Source organism: Thunnus thynnus, chromosome 4, assembly GCF_963924715.1.
Source record: "Thunnus thynnus chromosome 4, fThuThy2.1, whole genome shotgun sequence".
In the NCBI taxonomy this organism is placed as follows: Eukaryota; Metazoa; Chordata; class Actinopteri; order Scombriformes; family Scombridae; genus Thunnus; species Thunnus thynnus.
The window spans coordinates 21,626,458-21,647,672 of record NC_089520.1 but is presented as its reverse complement, the minus strand read 5'-3'; the positions used below and the strand labels follow the sequence as shown (position 1 = coordinate 21,647,672).

At 40.7% G+C, this 21,215-nt stretch overlaps 1 protein-coding gene and 1 long non-coding RNA gene across 3 annotated transcripts in view; one reads left to right on the top strand and one right to left on the bottom strand.

Annotated features, from left to right (window-relative positions):
* Positions 1-21,215, bottom strand: part of LOC137181665 (uncharacterized) — a 38,204-nt gene that overhangs the window by 3,119 nt on the left and 13,870 nt on the right. The window contains exons 3-4 of the long non-coding RNA XR_010928169.1: positions 6,900-7,109; positions 975-1,041 (exon numbers count right to left, since the gene is read on the bottom strand). This is a non-coding gene — a long non-coding RNA (uncharacterized lncRNA). The remainder of the gene's footprint in view (positions 1-974; positions 1,042-6,899; positions 7,110-21,215) is intronic.
* LOC137181659 (zinc finger protein 385A-like) overlaps positions 1-21,215 on the top strand; it is a 32,464-nt gene that overhangs the window by 3,714 nt on the left and 7,535 nt on the right. Inside the window, exons 1-3 of one of the 2 annotated variants that reach the window (XM_067587518.1) lie at positions 1,059-1,414; positions 12,174-12,322; positions 17,317-17,427. In XM_067587518.1, coding sequence (XP_067443619.1) covers positions 1,405-1,414; positions 12,174-12,322; positions 17,317-17,427 — 270 coding nt within the window. In that variant the 5' untranslated portion in view covers positions 1,059-1,404. Of the gene's footprint in view, positions 1-1,058; positions 1,415-12,173; positions 12,323-17,316; positions 17,428-21,215 lie in introns of those variants that run through there. The other variant, XM_067587517.1, reaches the window with a different exon arrangement.

Below are 21,215 nucleotides of genomic sequence, written 5' to 3'. Positions count from 1 at the left end.
CACACACACATACGAGCTTGAACACAGACACACAGGCTGACATGCAGCATTACTTGATTCATTGTATGTATTTATATATTTTTTCTATGATGACTGTCAGTTAAATTATGAAGCTCTGAGTCTGACGTGGATCCTTTTTTTATAACCTGAAGCCAGAGGTCATGTGACAGCGAGTGTGCCTAATCTAGTGGGAGAGGGTTTGATGAAGTCTTGAATATACATTGCCACAGCGTTCCACTTTGAATACATTATTCTGGTAAATGTTGGTACAGAGGTGTGGGCGGTGAGCACTCGCTGCCTCTGCCTGCCTGTCAAACAGCTGTCAAACGTCCTCCTTCATCCTACCGTTTCACTGCGTCTCCCACATTTCTTCACCGTACAGTTTCATCCCCAGTCAGTGTACGTTAACCTCAATCTCTCCCCCCCGCCGCCTCCCTCCAAATGCTCCATCGAGTCTCTCAAGCTGTCACTCTCCGTCACACCTCTGTGTCTGCTTTCTTTTTGTTCTGTACGCACACTTGTCTGGAATGGCAACTACTGTGCAAAACTCGGTCAAACGCAGCATGGACGGGTAGAAAGGGAGACCAAATATCTAGCATCATATAAGGGCAGGATATTGTGAGGGCTGGCACTAAGGTACCCGAGACATGTTTAAGATGCTGTCATTGTGAAGAATGAAGAAGACAATATAGTGAGACAAGGAGAGACATGAGAGAGAGAGAAAAAACGCTAATAGTAAACAGCAGAGAAAGGGTGACAGAGAGAAGGAGAGAGCAGAATCGACAGCAGCATTATCACTGCCTCCCGATTCAAACACCCCAAGAAAACGCTCAGCACCGACTGCTCTCATTGGCTGAGCCTCCAGCCAATCATGGCTCAGGAATGCAAGGTGCCTTTAGGTTATACCCAACCCCAAAATATGATAGAGAGAGAGAGAGAGAGAGAGAGAGAGAGAGAGAGAGAGAGAGGCATACCGTGGTGCAGAGGTTCCTCCAGTGAGGCAAAGCTCCATCTCAGCTGTATTCTGTGGTGTTCCTCCTGCTGGAGTGAATATATAACAGTGAATAAATTACAGGCTCCCTTGCAGTGTAGATTGAGTGCATGTTGTGTTGCAGTCAGGACCGCTGTGCTTCTCCTCCGGCAACAACTGGCTGAACCGGAGCCGTGTGTCGAGATCTGAAGGAGAAGCATCTCATGTGGACAAGGGGGGAACGGAGAAGGAGAGGAGATACAACGTTAGGGAGGCAGAGTAAAGGTTGTGGTGTCAGATGCTTTTTCCACATTGAGTTTTGATAAAACCGGACACTTAAAAGTCTGAGACACGTCAGTAGCTGATCGAGGAAGAGAAGAGACGAGCGAGACGATATTGCGGGAAAAGAGAAGTTGACAGTGGAAGGATACAGGATGATCTTGGGTAAGACGGAAACAGAAACCTTTTCTACGTCTTTTCTCTCATTGATCTGATTGATTTGTTTTTACTATAATTATTACATTCCTGTTATGTTCACAAGTTAATCGTTCATCTATGGCACAAACTTTAAATGCATGTGCTCTCCAACTTAGATGCATCTTCAATGAGCTATTTACTTTGTCATATAGTCATGATTAATGTCTGTCACACACCAGTGCACAATGAAAGGGTTATCGTCTTTGGAAATTCTTTTGGCTAAAGTGTTGTTCCTGTTCATGTGACGTCCTTGGTAGAACTTTATTCTCCTTTAATTGTGTGTTAATGAATCCTGCAGTCATCACAATCATTTATATGAGGCCTTCTCAGTCAGTCCCACACACACACACACACACACACACATTTTTTTGCCGCTGAAACCCCCACTCAACTAAACACCCTGAAAACTTTTCACATTCTACAATATTATTCATTCAGTTCAGGAAATATGCAAAAATGCTATGCTAACATCTAACTTCAAAGCTTTATATGATCCCAGTTTCTTGCTGCACATAAGCCTTCATACACTCGTCGCTAACAGACCGTGTCATTCATCAATACCTGCCTGCCTCGACAACAAGCTTCATCATGAAGCAGCATCAGGAAATCAGACACCATCCCAGTTTTCACGTTCAACGTTTGTTTGTGCAGAAAGGTCTTTACTGGTTAGTCTCCTTCCCTGGAGTCTGTCATTCTTTCACTTTTCTTACAGGGCTCCAACATACAGAATCTACTCTAGTTTTTGTGTCTTTTGATTCATTGGATCATATGAAAAATGGCGTTAAAAGAAATCCAAAAAGACAGGAAGCCAAGAAGCTTTAAAGATCAGATAGAGAAAAAAATAAAATTGAGTGCACTTTATAAATATTAATACGCTAATTAAGTTTTTATTACATTTGTGTAAAGCATTTAGTGCTACTAACTGAATTATCTTAATGTTATAGAATATTACGGAAGTAGCTCAGTGTGTTCATTATCAAATTAAATACAAAAGAGCACACTGTTGCAGAATCAATCTGATAAGACGTGTCCATCTTTTTTTTTGTTTTTACTTTTATCAAAAAACTAAAAAGGATTCTCTAGATAAATATATTTTTATCAGTGTGTCGCAGTCGTGTGAACTTCAGAGCTCACAATTTTGTTTTCATGTTTTTCTGTTTCAACATTTCATCTTCCTGCATGTGATTACAGTGACCTTGTTCCATGTGCGTGTATGTTGACTAAGTATTTGACTACTTTATTTTTGTTTGCTTGCTTTTACCCCTGCTTGAGTCTTCCTGTGATCTGTGTGGGAGTTTGAGCTTATGGTAATCCCTCTCCGGAGCAGAAGCTTTAACTCTGTGTGTATCAGACACTAAACACACTGACACATGATCACAACAACACGGGGTGACGGGGTTTTATATACTGTATTAGTTTCCCTTCACTAAGACAGAGATTTAGGCTCAGACACAAAAATAGTGTCCACGAGAGATGCGGACTTTGAGAGCGTCGACAAGCGAAGATAGAGAGACAAACACAGTAAGTCTCCTCTCATCTCCTTCTGTGCATCTGTGACAAAATATCTTCTCTCTGCCTCTCCATCCAACCACCACCATCATCATTTATTTCATTTAATGAGAGCAAAAAATTCCAACACATCAACACAATCTGCAGCGGAGTATGAAAGAAATGTGCAAAAGCTGGCTCGTCTCCCTCGATGCGGAGCAGTGTGGAACGCGGTTTAGTAACTCTTGTGTGATTTTTATGATGAATATTTCAGATCTGGAGGTTTTGAGGTCTTTATTTATTTAAAAATGGGCCAAGGCTTCTTCCAGTCTGATGCAAAGACCTCACTTGCCACTATAAACAAAGTTCATGGCTTGCATCACTGAAGAAAACAGTATGAAACAATCCATAAACGTATGTGTGTGTATGTGTGTGTGTGTGTGCATATATACAGAGCACACACGCAAAAAAAATCTACCCACTCATCAACGTCCTTCAAGAGAATCACAGGTGCATGTCGTCCCTGATAAAACAACATGACCTTTAAATCAAGGCAATGCAGCGAAGGATGAAAAGTATTGACATTTAAAATGGAGAAATCTGTCACTCTGCATGTTTGCCAAAGTGACACACATTTCATATGTCTGTGAGGCCAGAAAACACTAACGCACATAACAAAACCTGCACCGGCAAACAGAGAAGAGACAGTCCAAGAACTTTGTTACAGTATATAAACCATATACAGACTGTCCTCGCAAGATAAGCCTCACCATTTGCTGCAACGACTATAACGACCTGTTTACCAAACGAGGACCCCTACTGGCTGTCAAGAGTAAATCGGAAATATTGTGATATTATTAGTGCCTCAAAACCAACTGGCTGTCCACTGGAAGTTTTACAAATATCCTGAACACACCTCTGCTGCTCATATATGATCACTGATGTGGTAATAGATAGTTTGTGGCTGTACTTTAAATATTTAAATTACCTTTTTGTATCTATATTTCCTGAATAGTGTATACTGATATTACCAAAAGTAGAACCGCAGCCTTCTTTCTCCAGCTTTACAGACTTCAGACAAATGATGTGAACAAACAACCAAAAGTACTTTTGTGATATGCTTACGCGACAGAGACAAAGTCAATAACAAGTGAAATCCGTCATTAAATCATAGCTGACAATAAATATCCGCATTTAGATAAAGTCACAAGTGAATTTCACGCTTCAGAGATGTGAGTTGCTTACTTTGTGAGGCAGCTGGATTCACAAGATCACAACATCACAAGGTCACGCGAGAATCCATCTTGTCAGGCTTCAAGTTATGTGCTTGTGTCTGAACCACCGGTGGTTCTGACTAATCAGCATCGCAAATCCAGCTGCCTCGCAAGGAGAAACGATAGATGGTGATAGACAGATGGTTCATCCAATCACCTGTCAAGTATTTTTTTTAAGTGCCTGCCCTTTTCAAAACAGTTTCCATGGACAACTTCTCAGATGGTTCTGTTCAACAAACCATCTGGCGCGTCAGGTTAGCAAGTTGACAAAAATAGACCTAGCACGTAAAGATAGCCCAACTTTTAACCTGTTAACAGTAACTGCGATCTATCCCTCACATTACCCAGTACTTCTTTTAACTATGACCATAACTGTTTCCCAACTTTAACCAAGTAAATTTTCCACCTAAACCTAAATTAACCTGACCAGCAAATGGTCAAATTTATCTGTTTTGTAACAGTTGTATATAATGGTTTTGGAAGGCACTGACAAAGAATGATTTATCGCCAACAGATGCATCAGATTGAAAAAAAAAGAAGTTAATGTGTGTTGTTTTGGAAGGCACTGACAAACAAGTATTTGTTGATAGACTTGTTTGCTATATATATATAAAATTAGAGGGCCTTGGAACCAAGAGCACAAAACATGTACAGTACGCCTGTCATTTACTGGTTTCTAGGATGCCAAATAAGGCAAGAGAGCGCATACGCTGAGCATAAAGTCTCTTTGTTATTTTTTGTTTTGTTGTTTGTTGTCCTCAAGTCATGCAGACCACAGTTGATCCACCAGTCTGACTCACCCTGCATAACCCTAGCGTGCTTAAAGACCACACTATAGCATAAAACCACATTCTGCCCTTCAGACTCCAAATCTTAATCTCAACTCCAAAAATAAAACCTGTAATTTCTGCATCAGCTAAAAATAACATCCTATATGCATTTAAGCCTCATACAGCCACTTGCTCTATTTTTCTGTTTATTGAACATCAGGCAATGATTGTCTTTGTGTGCTCGCTATTGTATAAAATAATAGGAAGATGCACCTGGCTGCTGCACATCCGATTCCATTGTTATGTACGTGTGTTCACCTTTTTACACATGTGCTTTTGTGTGTTTGCATGCTAGCTTGTGTACTTTACATGATCAGGTTTCTGTAGGTCTGCATCTGCGGTAGTGTGTTCTTCTAGCTCCCAGCAGGTGTGTAAATGGTTTGACAAACAGAATAATAATGTGGGGAAGGGCTGCCGGTCATGTTGACAAGGTGGATCTCTTAATGGCCCTCACTTTGCTGTGCGTGGTTTCATGCTGTAATGTTCTCTGTTTGCCTCAAACTGTGCTACATCATGACTGCAGCGTAATGAAAGAGAAAGTTGGCAGCCAGAGTTCAGGATGTTCCAGCACCTCCCTGAAGAGCTGAAGCCTAAGAGGAGCTACAGAATAGGCAGATGTTCACGAGCCTCTTTATGAAACAAGCTCTCAGTATCCAGCATGTTAACATGGACATATCTGCACAGTTGGATGACTATGTTTCATTCTGTAACTATAGTGTTGAAATCCAATATACCATCCTTTCTGTGCCTTAAAGGTACCCTGTGGAGTTTTTGACCACTAGCTGCGCTATGAGGCAATATTTTTACAAGCAGGCCCCCGTTTTGTTTGAATCTAAACACGCACGTGGATCCAAGCAGGTACACATTTCTTCTTCATGCTATTCTAGTGATCAACAGTTAGTGGCGATGACAAGCAAGAAAAGGTCTACAAGCTAGCCAACGTGAATGTAAACAATGCATAATTTAAATAATCTTTAAAAAATCAGTTTTGTAAATGTACTATGATGAAGGAAAAGCATTCTAAATCTTTGTTAGACCTCAAAGGAAATCCAAAGAACTCTGAAAGTAAACACAACTTGGGTGGTTTACGAGAAACTCCACAGAACACATTTAAATGGAAATTCCTGTATTTGAATGATGAACATTTTCTTCACCAGAAATTTAGAAAACACGGACTGAGGCAAGAACATTTCTACTGTTTTCTGATCTCATTGTTCTGTCGACAGCTTTCCAGAAACACACCTCTCTTAAACAGAAATCATTTCAAACCCTCGTTAAGTCTGAAAGAAAGTAAAATCCACTTTACCCATGTATATCACGGCTATTGCGTCAACTAGGACCACAGCAAAATATTTGTATAAATGTGTCAGTATCTGTCTTGAGCTGACAAATAGCCTAAATAATTTAGGTAGAAAATCCACTTTCAGCTTGCCTCATATGATGCAAACACAGACTAGTGTTGCTATACAGGTATATGTGGGAAAGGTGCTTTACTCAGATTCACAATCAAACAAACTGCAGACACACATAAAATACCCAACCTAATGTCTCAGGATTCTTATATATGCTTAAAACAAGACACAACATGTGGACAGTTCATGAGGAGAGCAGCAAAATAACCGAAAATTGTTCATGTGCATTTGACATTTTGCATGTGACAGCCAAAGGTTCACCCTTAGAGGCAGCTGTACTGACTGGACTGCTTTGAACAATTTGACAATGTTACTATGAGATTTTTAACAGCTGTATGTCCAGCTGTAGAGTATAACTGCATTTTTCAGTTCACAGATGGCATTTCTTCTGTACATTAACCTGCAGGTTAACATGGCTCTTTACCTCCTTCGGTCACCTTGGACTCACCTCGAAACATGTAGCTCCCTCCCCCCATCCTCCGATGCTTTCCCTCTCTTTCCACCTCATCTCCCCTCCTCGTCCAGACCTTTCTTCCTCGCTCAGTCGACTCCATCCACTCAGCCATTATTTTCCTAACCAGCCCCTCTTTGCTCCTCATTTCCCGTTCCTCGCCAATCAGGAGCTGTTTGCTACTTCATGACAGCTCATAATCAGACTCTACGCAAAGACAGACGGAATTTTTCATGAGAAATTATTAGCGGGGAAAAGCCCAGACAAAGCAATGTAACACCATTATTACATAATGATTTTTAATTTTAATGAGAGCAGCCAAATCTGTAGGGGAAAAACAAAAGTCTTCATTAATTACAAATACTGCATGAAATCAACTGCAGAGGGACAAGCTGATCTCAAGAGCACTGCATGAAAACAGACACACACACACAGACACACACACACACACACACATACACACATATTTTCAGTAAAAGAGGACTTCTGAGAGTTCTCTGGGAGGCTGCATTTAAGCCTGGCCACTGGGGCGCAGAGCATCTATCATTAAAACAAAGTGCAGACTGAAATCAGCTGTGCTCTCCTTCACCAGCACTCAGTTCTCCTTCTCCGCTGCGTCCTTTTCCTCACTGTCCAGATCTCACGCAGACCAACACCACATTAATCAGCCTGTAACTTACTTCTTTTAGAGCATCATTCATTCAGACTACAAAGGTTTGTGTGTGCATGTGTGCGTATTGTCGTCTGTCCCCTGCTTAGGTTGAAATAGCTGCCTTTGACTTGAGGGTAAGCTGAGCTGCAGTAAATTGGATTTCATGCTTAGTCCTTCACAGTAGCAGTATGCGACACTAAGACAGAGCCATCCTCCGCCTGCAACCACGACAAAGTTAGCAGCTCAGCATTCCTGCCGAAAAACTACAAACAGGAGTCATAAATCATTTTAACAAATCACGATCATCGGTGTACTAATGGCATCATCTGCCACCAAACATTGGATCAACTTGACACCGTCTCTTTGTCACGTAACTTGGGGGAAAGACGAACGAGAACGTGGTGGATCCACAGCGGTTTTTCTGGTTAACAGACCCGCTGCCACCACAGTTGTCCCCTCTCTGCAGCAGTGACAGAGAGGGGTTTTTTTTTTTATCAGGGGAGGTTGGCTAATCCGCCGCAGAAGCTCATTTCAGAGTCATCTGAGCACAGCAGCCCATTTAGATGCAGATGTGAGACGGCTGGCATCGTGTGCCGAGCTGGTCCTCTTGAGTGTGGAGCTGAGGGGGCCTGGCACTAAACATGGCTGTGTTTCTATTTTTTTTTGTTTTTGGTGGGACCCTGCAGTGCTTCTGCCTCACATCTGACTTCATTCTGGTAGACAGCATGTCAACCAACCCCCCCTCCTCACTCAGTCTCCTGTCCCCTTCCCTTCTGGTCCTGTCATGGAGCACAAAGATGGAGGCAGGCAGGGAATACAGAGAGGCTCCAGCATCCTCACTGACATTGACATTACCTCTGTGATCATTAAACCTAAATTGGCTAAATGAATTGCCAATTTGATAGACCTTAGTCACAGCACATTGGTGTGTGCACGCCTGTGTGTGTGCACGTCGGGGGGGAGGGGGGGGGGTTGTGAAATCTAGTGTGACGATAAGAATTCTGGTTGTCTGTTTTTCTTCTCTTTTTTTTCCCTCCACCTTCTGCATCTCTTCATTTCTGTCCAACTACCTCTCTCTCACAATCTACACAAAAAATTCAATAAGCTATTACACAGGCATTGATCTTTTTCTCGCCCAAACATTTGCATTAGAAAAAAAAGGCAGTAAGATGAGGGGGCCGGTTGAGACAGCGCTGTCTGTTCATTTTAGTGGAGAGAAGGGGCAATAGACACCGAGGCCTGGATTTATAGAGTTTGGCAGCACTTTAACACTTTAACTCTCCTCAGAATGTGTCCAATCAATGCTCTCCCTCCTGCGTGGCCGCTGTTGAGGAGTCGTGGCGTTCACTTATCTGATGTCATTGTAAATCAGTCAGGAGGGGGGGGTGGGGTGGGGTGTGAGGGGGGAGTGGGGGATGGGGGGTGGCGGGGGTGGGGGTGGGGGGGTCAGGGGATGCTGCTGCTACACTCTGTGCTCAAGCTGCTGTGGGGTGCTGCAGAATATGACACTGAAAAGGCTGCGTGCCAACTATAAATACATCACTCTATTGTGAGTGTCTGCGCTGTAAATGCAGATTTATAAGGAACAGCAGACCTTTAAATTGGTAATGTGGCGTAAAATGAGCAGTGGATTTAGCAGAAGCGTGTCAGGAATACACTTCACTAACCAAAGAGGAAACATAATGATCATATCTCTCACCCGATCCATGCAGCTTGAAACATTGTTGTCCCCCTTATTTGCAGAGTGTTTAATTGCATCTAAGACACTTTCCAGTTTGCTTTTAATTGTTTTTTCATGCAATAACTGGATGCAAGAAAGAATCCACAGAATGTGATAGAGAACCTTGAATTTTAGGGCTTTTAAACAATAAGTTTTGTGATAATCTATATTTTCTTTTTTGTCACAAACCTCTTGAAAAGACCAAAACCAACAATAACTTGAGCTAATTTCTCTGCATCATAATTTTTTGTTGTCCAAGAACTATTAAAAACACACCAGTGAGTCACACAGGTACAAGTTGTTGACATCTTCCTAAAATACAACGAACATGTACAGTGGCTCTGTAGTTTAATTTGAATCACTCCCATCATACAGTCCTGGACTGTTGGCTGAAAACAGTCCCCAGCAAATACACTACTCATTTCTGTGAAGTAATATTTGCTAAAAAGCTACAGTGTCCAGGAAGTGTCGAGGAAATTATTTAATGAAATAAAACAGAGAAGCCGTGTGCACATCCACAAAACCTCAGTGGGATAGGTGCTGGATACAAAAATCTATTTAACTGTGGTTCTTCCTCTTTCTTTTTTTTGCCTGAGGAAGATCTGTAGTTGGTTGAAACGTTGCAAATAGAATGAAAGAGAGCTTTGATTTAGTGTGCGGGTACTCCTTGTATCACAGGATATTATTTAGTATGTTTTTTTTTAAATGAAACTATGTAGAAAAGCCCAGAAGTGTTAAGAAATTAACACATTAATTGGATTTGTTGATAATGAATCGCAAAACAACAAACATTTTGAACATCACCAGCCGTATTCTTCAATATTTTAACATTTCAAACACTAGAGTAAAAACAAACATGTATTTTTATATGACAGATTGCTTCTTAAATCAAAATTTATTTTTATCTCGTTATGGCTTACGCGCATTTCGTCATGGTATCTGGTGTTTAGCGTTCACTCATTCCTACATGTTCGGATGATGGTGTGAACTAAGGTGTCTTATTACCGAAGGTTTTTCACTGTGCACAAATCTTGCTGTAGTTGGTTTGGAGAGGTGATAATGACCACCATGTGAGCTGTGGGATTCTTGGTATGTCTGAAGGACATTGAAACCCTGACCTCCAGTTCTGTATCTTATTTCCCTTCCTAGCCTCTAAAACTCTCTCCTTCTCGTGCAGCATATGCGAAAGCTGCCACACGCAAATGACAATAGCTACAGCTGAGCTTCAGCTGCCACAACCTCCCAAGGACTGAAACGGTCGGAAGAGGAATGCCAGAAGGAAAGTCTTTCCCCTCCATCTATTTCTGATCCTGACAGCACATTCTTTGCGTCTCCCCTGCTGTCAGTGAAAGGAGCCTCCTCTGCTGTTACCAAAATAGCTTTTTCTTCCCCTCGTTTTGACAAGTGACCAGTTTTTCTTTTCATATGTAACAAAATTGTTCAGAAGTCATCACAAAGCGGCTGCAATAAGGATGATGGTTGCATATAATCTCAGGAGAAAAGATTATACAAATTCTCTCTGCATAGCCAGATTGGGCCTGAAGCATCCTGCTGGTTTTACGCTAAAGAGAAGAATAACTACAGGAAGCAGAAGTGGAATGGAGAGAGCGAAACAGAGAGAGGATGAGGATGAGGAGAAGGAGGAACAAAACAAGCAGGGGGAGACTGGTGCTGGAGTGAGGAGAAGTATAGATGAGGAATACAGAGGCAGGCAGGCAGACAGAATAAGGGACCGTGAAATGGGGATAGAGAACAACGCTTGGTGAGAGAGAGACAGAGGGAGAAATTGAGAAAAGGCGGATATCTGCAGCACCCCAGCTGTGAGGCTTAAGGAGCTTAGCCCTCCTGCCCCTCAAGTGCAGGCATCCACCGCTGCTGAGCTACTAGTGAGAGAAAAAGTGAGCGAGAGGAGCAAAGAAAGTAGAGGTGTGGGTGGGTAGTGGGGCTCAACACAAGAACATGATGCAGAAGATCATGGTTTTGATTTAGAAGGAGAAAATAACATTAATTTAAACAGTAAAGCAAAAAAAAATAAGTTCCTACTTCAGTTAAAATCTGTTTTGCAGCAAGTGCCAGTTCTGATATGATGCTTCGATTTAAAGAAATAGTTCAGCATCCTGGGAAATTCACTTACTCTCTCTCTCGCCAAGAGTTAGATGAGAGGATTGATACCACTCTCATGACTGTAGAATAAAGATGAAGCTATTGCTGCTAAAAGCCAGTTAGCTTAGCATTAAGACTGGACTGTACTGATGTGAGTGTAGTATCAATCTTCTTATCTAACTCTTGGCAAGAAAACGAAAAGTCCTTTTTCCCTTAATTAACTATTCATTTAAGGGTTAGGGTTAGAGGGTTAAACAAAAAAAAAAAAGACAATAACACAACAATAAGTCATATCTTAAACAGACAACCAATCAGACAATTCCATAAAAGACAGCAAGCGAACGAGCAAACAAACAAACAATAACCAACATACACATACACATATCGAACACACACACAAAGACAATAATTAGGGGATTTAGCCTCTCCAAGTCATAAACTCACTGTCTTACTGTAGCAAATGTATAAATGTGCATTAGTCTAGCGACTTTAATTTAGTACATTGGTAACATTTCCTTTAGGACATGATTGCTAAGAAAGGTGACCATGTTGAGTTGTACTTACACTTATATTAATGTAAATGACTTTCAAGTTTAGCTATTTTCAACAGTACATAATTGTGGTACTTATTGGTATCTTGTCACTAACACATCCTGTGCAACTATTTCACTTTGTGACTTTCTCAACATTATCCTCTGAAAGAGCAAAATTTGATATAGGTGTATTATTTATGGGGTTTTATGCATTTTCTCCCATTTTTTAATCTCCAATTTCCCTGTTTGTACATCTACCACAGGAAGTGTAAACCGACCGGGGCCGGTCCCTGCCTTCCTCAGGAGCCCGTCTGTCATCCCACCACCCCCTCTGGACATGAAACCCTTCCTCCAATTCCCGCTGGAGTCGCCTCACCCAGCTACCATCGGCCTCTTCCACAACTTTAATACAGTGAGTGCTCACAGGCAAGCCTGCATACAAACGTGCACGCACATGTGTGCACACAAACAGTGTCTGGGATTTGTTATCGTCTTGTTTGACTTAATGGAAGACAGAGTTGGTATACAGTTGTGGTTTTGGTGTGTTGCCTCCTGAGAGACGACAAGTGATAAAGCGCTGAGGATTTATACATAATAATCCTAAATGATAAGGGGACAGCTGTTTACCTTTTATTCAGCAGAGTGAGTTTCAGCATAATTGAGAAAATGCCCAGGCGAGTGTTTTACTGCAATAAAATGAGTTACAGCTAATCAATTGTATAAGAGGCACAGGCTGTGTTCTCTACAGTCAGCATTTTCTGTGGCTCCTTCTCATTTCCAGATTGGGTTTCATGTGAAGGTCAGCGTGGTGACAAACACGGGTGCACGTGCAACACACACATGCACGCACACACATACATTATCATCCAGCTCAACTGCATGCACTCGGGCAAAATGACCCTTCCGCAAGTTCATGATTCATCCTGCTTTACTGAGGACATTGAGTGTGGCTACTAATGCTAGAGTATGTCAATCCAAATCACTCTGTGTCTGCGCCGTAAAATTTAAGCAAGTCTACAACACTGCTGAAATCTGGAAGGCTGCAGCTTGCTGTGAAAAGCTATAAAAAGCCGGACGGCCGCATTCAGCTTGCTTGTCTTCAGAGGCAGCAGAGACTGAGAGGACACAGCGAAGGGCAGAGTGAGAAAAACACTTGATTACTGTGATTCAATCACAGTTATGTTCCAGTTTAGGTAGAAATTTTTCAGGGGAATGTCCACACATCATTTCTGACAGCTCATATTAGGTCTGCCTCACCAGGTTTACAGGTAATTTCCAGACATTTTATAATCTCAGGTGCATACTGTAGGTCTCACCTCCCTGCAATGAGACGTTAGCTGCACGATGAGGCATTGTGTGGGCAGACGGATAGACTCTGACTCTGTTGATCTGTAACACTCCAGGGGAAAATCATTTTTCTGTATTGCTAAAGTTTAATGTTATTAACCTCTGTGTCAGGTTCTCAGTACGGGAAAGAAAAATTACTTTAAAGTAATGTAATTTTCATTACGTCACACCCCATTTTTGATACTATTTATTAATATTTTTTTTTAATATTTGTAATTGCCTTTCTATTAAATAATTTTCATTGTTATTGTCCATCCTTCACACACGTACACACAAGAGATTCACAGGAAACAATGCATGCATGCACTGGACGTGATGTTGAAGACAACATTCAATCATCATGTCAGATGACATTGTTGATTGTCTTCTGGCGTGATAATCAGATTGAACAGCCATTTTGTTTCACATCATTGTTATTTAGTCCGCCTGGGAGAGGACATCTAATCAGTCAGTAGTGAGTGACGTATCTCTCCAATAAAATTAACGCAGCACAGCACAGATTGATTAATACACCAATTTAAGAGCAAATTTTAGTAACGTAAAGTAACTAACAGCAGCCTGTATGGCTGTGTGTTACTTTACTCTATTATCTATTACATGTTTTGTTGCCACCATTCTTTATTCCTCCTACAAAGCTCAGATGGGCATGGATGTTAAAACAGCCGTGAAAGACCAAAACACCAGATCTGAAGATTTGGAAAAAGGCTATCTGTCTTCTTTAGTGCAAGGCCCTGTTCACACCTGGCATTAATATGCGTCTTAAGTGATCCAATCACAAGTGGAGAGCTTTAAGTACATCGGTTCACACCTGGCGGTAGAATGCGTCTCCACATGCGAGTGACTATACCTGTGATCGGATCTCACTTCTCCACTCTGTATGCAAATGAACATGTACATCATTTCCGTTTGCAAAGACCAAGTGTGTTATTGTTTTTAGGCAGCAATTCCCTTCCTGTGCCTAGTCTGCCGGAAATTGAAAGAAGAAAATGAAGTTTGCAAAGACCTTGGCGTGCGGGTAAAATCAAAACTCCTCGGCCTAAATGGAAATCAGACAGTGTGTTTCATGTGTACTCCATCCACGAGAATCCATTTTCCCTGTTGTTGTGTCTTCTTCTTGTTTCACACTTTAATACGATGCTGTTGGTGCACAAATGAGTACATACCTCTGTGGCCCAGAACACATCCGCATACACACTGCTAAAAGAATGTGGCCATATGCGGCCCAGACCACCTCCAAATATGGTCTGGGCGTTCAGATCTCAATGCGGTCGATGAGTCACACCTGTACTTAGAGCTATCCACTTGTGATCAATCACCCAAGATGCATTTTAATGCCAGGTGTGAACAGGGCCTAAAACAACTAGACTGGACAGGATGAAAGCTCTTAGCCCACAATTGGTTTGGCTGCATTGTAAACAGATACATTGGTTGCTCTTCTTCTGTTGCATTTCTAACAGAGTCATTAATCAAGGTGTGTTTGCAGCCCCCAGTGGTCAATACACATGGCATTTAGCACTGAACTGTGGGACCTGTTTTATTAAAAGACGCTTCCCGTTACCAACAGCAATCACAGGTGTCGCTGAGTCAACCAAGACTGAAATTTTAAGGATTATAACTTCAGAAATGTGAAATAAATGCAAAAATGTGGGATAATCTAGAACCACAGTGGCCTTACACCATGTCTACACTGAAAATGTCTCAGCTGTGTTTTTCAGTCGTCCCTGTCTGACGTGTCTGACGGAACAATGTGCTTCTATGTTAATCAATACAGCTGTCTACAAAGCCCATGTATCAGCTCGCATGTCATGCGCGAGTAACTACAGTCATTGTGGTAACGGTGTTACAGTGTATAAGAGATCGGATATGTAAGAATGGAGCTGCAAATAAATACCCATAATTTATTTGTGGTGTACATTTCTGGTGAAACAAATGCTCCACTGTTTGAGGCAGGAGAAAGTGAAAGAGGAGACAAAAAGTAGACTAATAGGTTAACGAGGTTATAACTGTAGGGACGGATGAATAACAAGAGAGCCTGATGAGAACAGGTGGTCAAAGAAGCAGAGAAAGATACATATATGATGTGAGACAGAGAGTCACCGATAAAAGACGGAAGGGTTTTTGTTGGTACACACACATCCACATGTGGAGACTAATGCGCTCAGATTCATACACACATTCACAACACTGTCGTGCCACACTCACTGGCACTGAGACAAATGTACAAATGTAAACAAAAACAAAACTGGAGCTGTTACAGGCCTCCACGTGAAAAAAACACAAAACAAGAGAGAGGAGTGGAATGGAGAGACAAGAGACAGGAGCAAAAAAAAAAAAAAAATCAGGCTGAAGTCTATAAATATTTCCAACAATGCATTCAAACAGGGTTTAAGTTTTCAGACCAATTATACTATTTCCCCTGGTGCCTGGAGCTTGAGAGTGTAAACAGTCTCTCATTTGGCAGTGTTCGTTCACAGACAAGCAGAGATGAGAGGCTGAGTAAAACCGCAGTGTACTTTTGGCGGCTTAATGAGGGCAACACCCAGCACTGCGGTTGTTGAACCCTGCCAACGGGTCAGAGAGCTCACACGAGTCCATTTGAGTCGTCTAAAAATGAGGTAGTAAACGTTTCATAAGAGATGTGATGTGGCATATATCTGAGCTTGATCTGAGAATGAGAATGGGTTCGGTTAAGAAAAAAACATGGTCCGATCTTTTTAATATTTCTGTCCATAGCTTTGATATTTTATCCTCTGGTTTTCTCATAACTCTTTTAACATATGTCTAAATGTATTGTTTTACTGTTTACTTTTTCATGTTAAACAGTTAATTAGACTGTTCTAATTTATTTTTTAATTATTTTAATTAATTGTTTTAATTCATCTAATAGGATAAATGTTGGGCTGCATTTTCCAAAATGTTTAATGACAGTAATTATGGATGTTTAATGACAGAATTATACTCCTGATCATTAAAAATATCTAGGGCTGCAACTAATGTTTATTTTCATTGTTGATTAATCTGTTGATTATTTTCTCGATTACTTGATCAGTTATTTGGTCTCTAAAATGTCAGAAAATGGTGGAAAAAAGTTTCCCAAAGTGAAGGATGCAAACTAAAATGTCATGTTTTGATATTTAGTTTATTATCAAAGAGGTCTGAAAAAAAACAGAAAATATTCACATTTAAGAAGCTGGAACCAGTTAATTTTAGTTTTGAAATGACTCAAAACAATCGATTATCAAAATAGTATTATATATGTATTCAAACATATGTAAATCCATGAATGTTAGAAATCCATGCTCTTTCCCATAATTCCTAAATGTATATACCTAATCTTAAATTTATATACCTAATCAAAATTATCAACAGCATATGTATTTATAACCTCAGGTTGTCTATATTCATTTTGGCTTTAAAATTTGTTTCAAATGAAATTGTTTTAAAATTGTAATTTTTTTTTTTTTCATTGCACAGTTAAATGATAAATATAATTTCCCTGCAGTTGAATTCAGTTGCTTTTCCTGCTGCAAGGACCAGTCAGTGATGCTGCATGTTATCTAAAATACATCTCATCTTTACCCAAGGAAACACAGGAAATATCTATCTGCCATGTAATATTGTCGTATGCGTACCTTGTTTCAAAAAGAAGTTTTGTAGCACACAAAGTAAATACAAATTTTTGGAGATGGGGATTCTGTAATTAGGCGCTTCTAATGCCAGCATGAATTAAAGCGTTTGAACGGCACCCAAGAACTGAGGCACAGACAGCAGCACCAGCTGCTACTGAGAAAACACACACCCTCCTGTCCACATCAATCACCGCTCTCACTTCAATTCACTCTTCTCCACTCTTTTTTTTTTTTACCTCCCAGCTTTCTCCCCCTTCAGCGGCTCCCCCTGTCATTCACCTGCACTTTTTCTTTAACGCCTTTCTTTCTCATCCACATCCACCTTTCGATGGACCGCGGTTAAGAGAAACATTGCCCTCTGAGTTCCTCCTGTGTTGCTAAATCTTTGATGTGACCTCTCAGCTGCATCTTTGATGTCCTCTCTCCTCAGATGGACCCTGTCCAGAAGGCTGTGATGACGCACACCTTTGGGCCACCAATGGTGAAAACAAAGAGGCCCATCATCTCCTGCAATGTCTGTCAAATACGCTTCAACTCAGAGGTATGAAAGCTTGAACTCCTTTTATAGACATTCCTTGTGTATCTCTCTGAAGATTGTTGTGTTGTTGTTGTGTAAGAACATTAAGATCGACTAAAGAGGAGTCCTTGTATGTATAAACATACTTGGCCAATAAAGATAAAGATAATAAAGATAAAGATGATGTTTACTGTCCTCCATTTTATTTAAGTGTCTGAATTGGAGGGAATGATTTCAGACTCAGCCAATACTCTACTAATTGATTGTTCGCTAAACTCCTCCCCCGAACAGCAATCGTCCAATCATAGCTTCGCAAACATCACAGCAGGCCTGTCAAGCTTTGGATGTCTCCATATGCCATAGTGGTGTACATGGAGCAGTCGTAACAATGATACCTGGAAGATAACGAGTGTGTGGAGGGTGGTGAATTTTTTTCTAGCCTTTCCAAAACCAAAAACATAATAGTAAAGTGTAAAGGATAGAATACACAGTGTGTTTACCTGCTCAAACTTTAGCTACAAATTTTAGCATATCAGGTTAACTATCTTACTACTACCTAGTAGTAACCAAGCATGTCATTAACGTAATACTAAGTTTGTAGGGTTACAGGTTACTTTAAAAAAGCCTTGTTCATGACTAGCATAAACTGTGTAGTATTTCCTCACTGTGTGGCCATTCCTGGATGCTACTATATCAGTGTTTAGGCAAATGTTTAGCAGCTCTGTCCTGCACTTGATTGTATTTAGGGAAGTTACGCTCCAGTAACCCCAGCCAAACTGGTTAGTTACCCCAGACAGCATTATATTTGCCAAACACATCAGGTAGTCTTCAGTGTTTCCCATTAATTACCTAGACTATGGCAGCCCCCCGCAGTCTAATTTGTCCCACCACAGTTTCATAATGAACTGAAAATGTTTTTACACCTCTCATATCTTCATTCTGAAAGCCTTTATTGTTAAAAAATTAAAACATACAATTTGGAAACAAGTTTGTTAGCTAAGCAACCAAACAGGGTTATATTAGCATGAAATAACAGTCTGTAAACATTTTTCCTTAAGCTAATAATATGAGGATTAACCAGCGCTACGCCACAATATTCTTAGTATTCTTTACTCTAAGGATTGTGCAGACTCTCTGAACATTTGCGTTTTATTAGAAAAATAAACTTGTCATTATAGAAATACTATACTACTACTAAAAATAAACTTTATTGTCCCCCAGTCTAGGCTCCCTAACTGCAAATATCAAACTTGCAGCCAGTTACTTGGGCGTAATCTTCAATAGTGATCTTCTGTTTAACAAACAAGTCACAGTCATGACTTCTTGTTCCTCTCTTGTGCTGATCTTTAGAAGGTCACACATGATTTTATATCATCACACCTAGACTGTTACAATTTGCTGCATTCAGAGTTTAAACAAAAAAACAATCTCATGCCTTCTGTTAAGACAAAACACAGCTTTTAACAAATTCAAAGAAACAAGATTGTATCACTCCTGTTCGGGCCTCTCTTCACTGGTTACCAGTCAGTTTTAGAGCTGATTTTAGGATTTTACTGATTACATGTAAAGCACCGCATATGCTGGTTCCTACTGTAGTTACATAACTGACTTTCTGCTCCCGTATGAGCCAAAGTGCAGCCTCAGATGCTCAGGCAGGATTCCTCTGGCTTTTCCTAAGTCCTGGCGCAAGACTAAAGGCATCCAGGCTTTGAGTCTGGGCACCTCGGCTCTGTAACTCCGTCTGGAGATCTGAGGCTTGCAGGATCAGTAACATCTTTTAAATCACTTCTTAAAGCTTACCTCCTTAAAGTAAAGTTGTTTTGAAAGACCATATAAGTAAAGTTAGTATTATTATTCTTAAAAATCTGCCAGATAGTCGTCATTTCATCTGTCAAAATCGACAATTGCCTGCTTTCATCTGCCTCTGAAACCAACGGCTCATTATTTTAAAAAATACTAAGAATTTGAGTAATAAATCTGCGACTGTTATTCTTGTAAACTGCGTTATGTGCCCAGTGAGAACTGAAAGCTTGACAGGCGTAGCAACAGTAACACTGGGGGAGGGGGGGGGGGATTGGCTTTTGTGAAAGGTCAGTTGGTTCAAGAGGGCATGTTAGGAAATTCATGTACTTTTAGATATTTCCTAGAGGCCGAGAACCCTGCATCTGCACTCTAGACACATGAATTCATGACCTAAAAAGTTAGATGGCTGGACTCAAAGTGGGCTGGTGATTGACTGTACAGCTGGAGCAGGTGAGAACTTGGTTCACAGTTTCTCAGCTCCAATTTTAGCCCCTCCAGAGAGGAGAGTGGGGGGAGGAAGACTGAGAAAAACCTGCTTGCTTAATTTACACTGACAGTCCAATTTTCGATGTCCTTCTGCACTTTTGTATCAAAGTCTAAAGAGAATGCTGCGTTAGGAAAGCTGGACAAATAATAAAGGAAGACAGCCGGCAAATTTCAGAGTATTTGCAGGAAGCTTCCTTTTTAAGTTTGTCCAGACCCAACACAGGTAGGTGTACAGACCTTTTATTGGGCTGAACTGTGTGACTAGCTTGGACAACATATTTCAGGTGCTGATAGCAAGCCTCCGTCAACAAGAAAGATTTTTAAGTTCACTTTGGTGAGGTTTTAATGGAGGCACGGCTAACACAAACTCTTCCTCAAAGCTACCTTAAAGCTGATCAAGCATATTTTCTGCATTTCAAGTCTTGACACTATGCCAACATGAGGCAGAGAGACTAAAATAAAAGAGGCCAGAAATTGTGAAACATTAGAGGAATGATTTGAGTGTCCCCGTTAAAGAGGCAGAAGTGTAAACTGAAGCTGAAAAACAAATAGCTCATAATCTGGACATCCAAAACCCAACTACTGGATGACATGATTGATGTGTTATGAGTATAGCACTGGGCCTTTAACTGTATATGCCTGTGTGTTTGTGTGTGTGTGTGTGTGTATACCAGGTATTTTATCCAGAGTGTGGACATAAATCAGTTTACAGTCACATTGTGGGGACTCGCCTCTCTTTGGAGACAAAATTCAAGTCCCCATAATTGTAAATCATTAAATTATAGGGTGAAGACTTGATTTAAGGTTAAGGTAGGGTTAGGGTTACAGTAAGTGTCCTGGAAATGGAAACACGACTGTGTGTGTGGGTGTGGGTATGTGTATGTGTGTGTATGTGTGTGTGTGTGTGTGTTTGTATATGACCACATGCATGGAGCGGAAATATTTCGATAGTCCGAAGATGTGTTTCTTTGCAAAGAGAAATATTTCAGATTTAGATGGCCACTTTCCATGTCTTGGAGGGCTGAAAAAAAAACAAACATTTTATGATCCACAGCTCACAATAACTCTATGGTCTAAGGGAACCTAAACATTTGGGTTAAACATTTCAGCAGTGCTGCGAGTGTATCCCTATCAACTGAATTAATAAAAGAACTTTTACAGATGGAAAAAGCCCGGTGCTGTAACCTTTCTACTTAAACATAAGTAGAAATCAAACAAAAGCCTGATATACAAGCCTGGCTAAAAATATAAATACATTCCAGTGATGAAGTGCTAAATACTTGCACTCTAAATGCAGTGATGTGTAAAGGACACAGGCAGGGAGTCATCTGAAACTTGTGTAACACTGCCCTGTTCTCTCTGTGAGGGGCCGCTTAATTATATCTCCTCTACATGTTCTCACATGGTCTACATGAGCATGAGGTACAAGACTGGCAGGGGCACTTTTATTTACTACAGTATGTTCATATTTACATACTCTATGTTTTCACTGAGTATTCATGTATGAGAATATGTCCATGCAT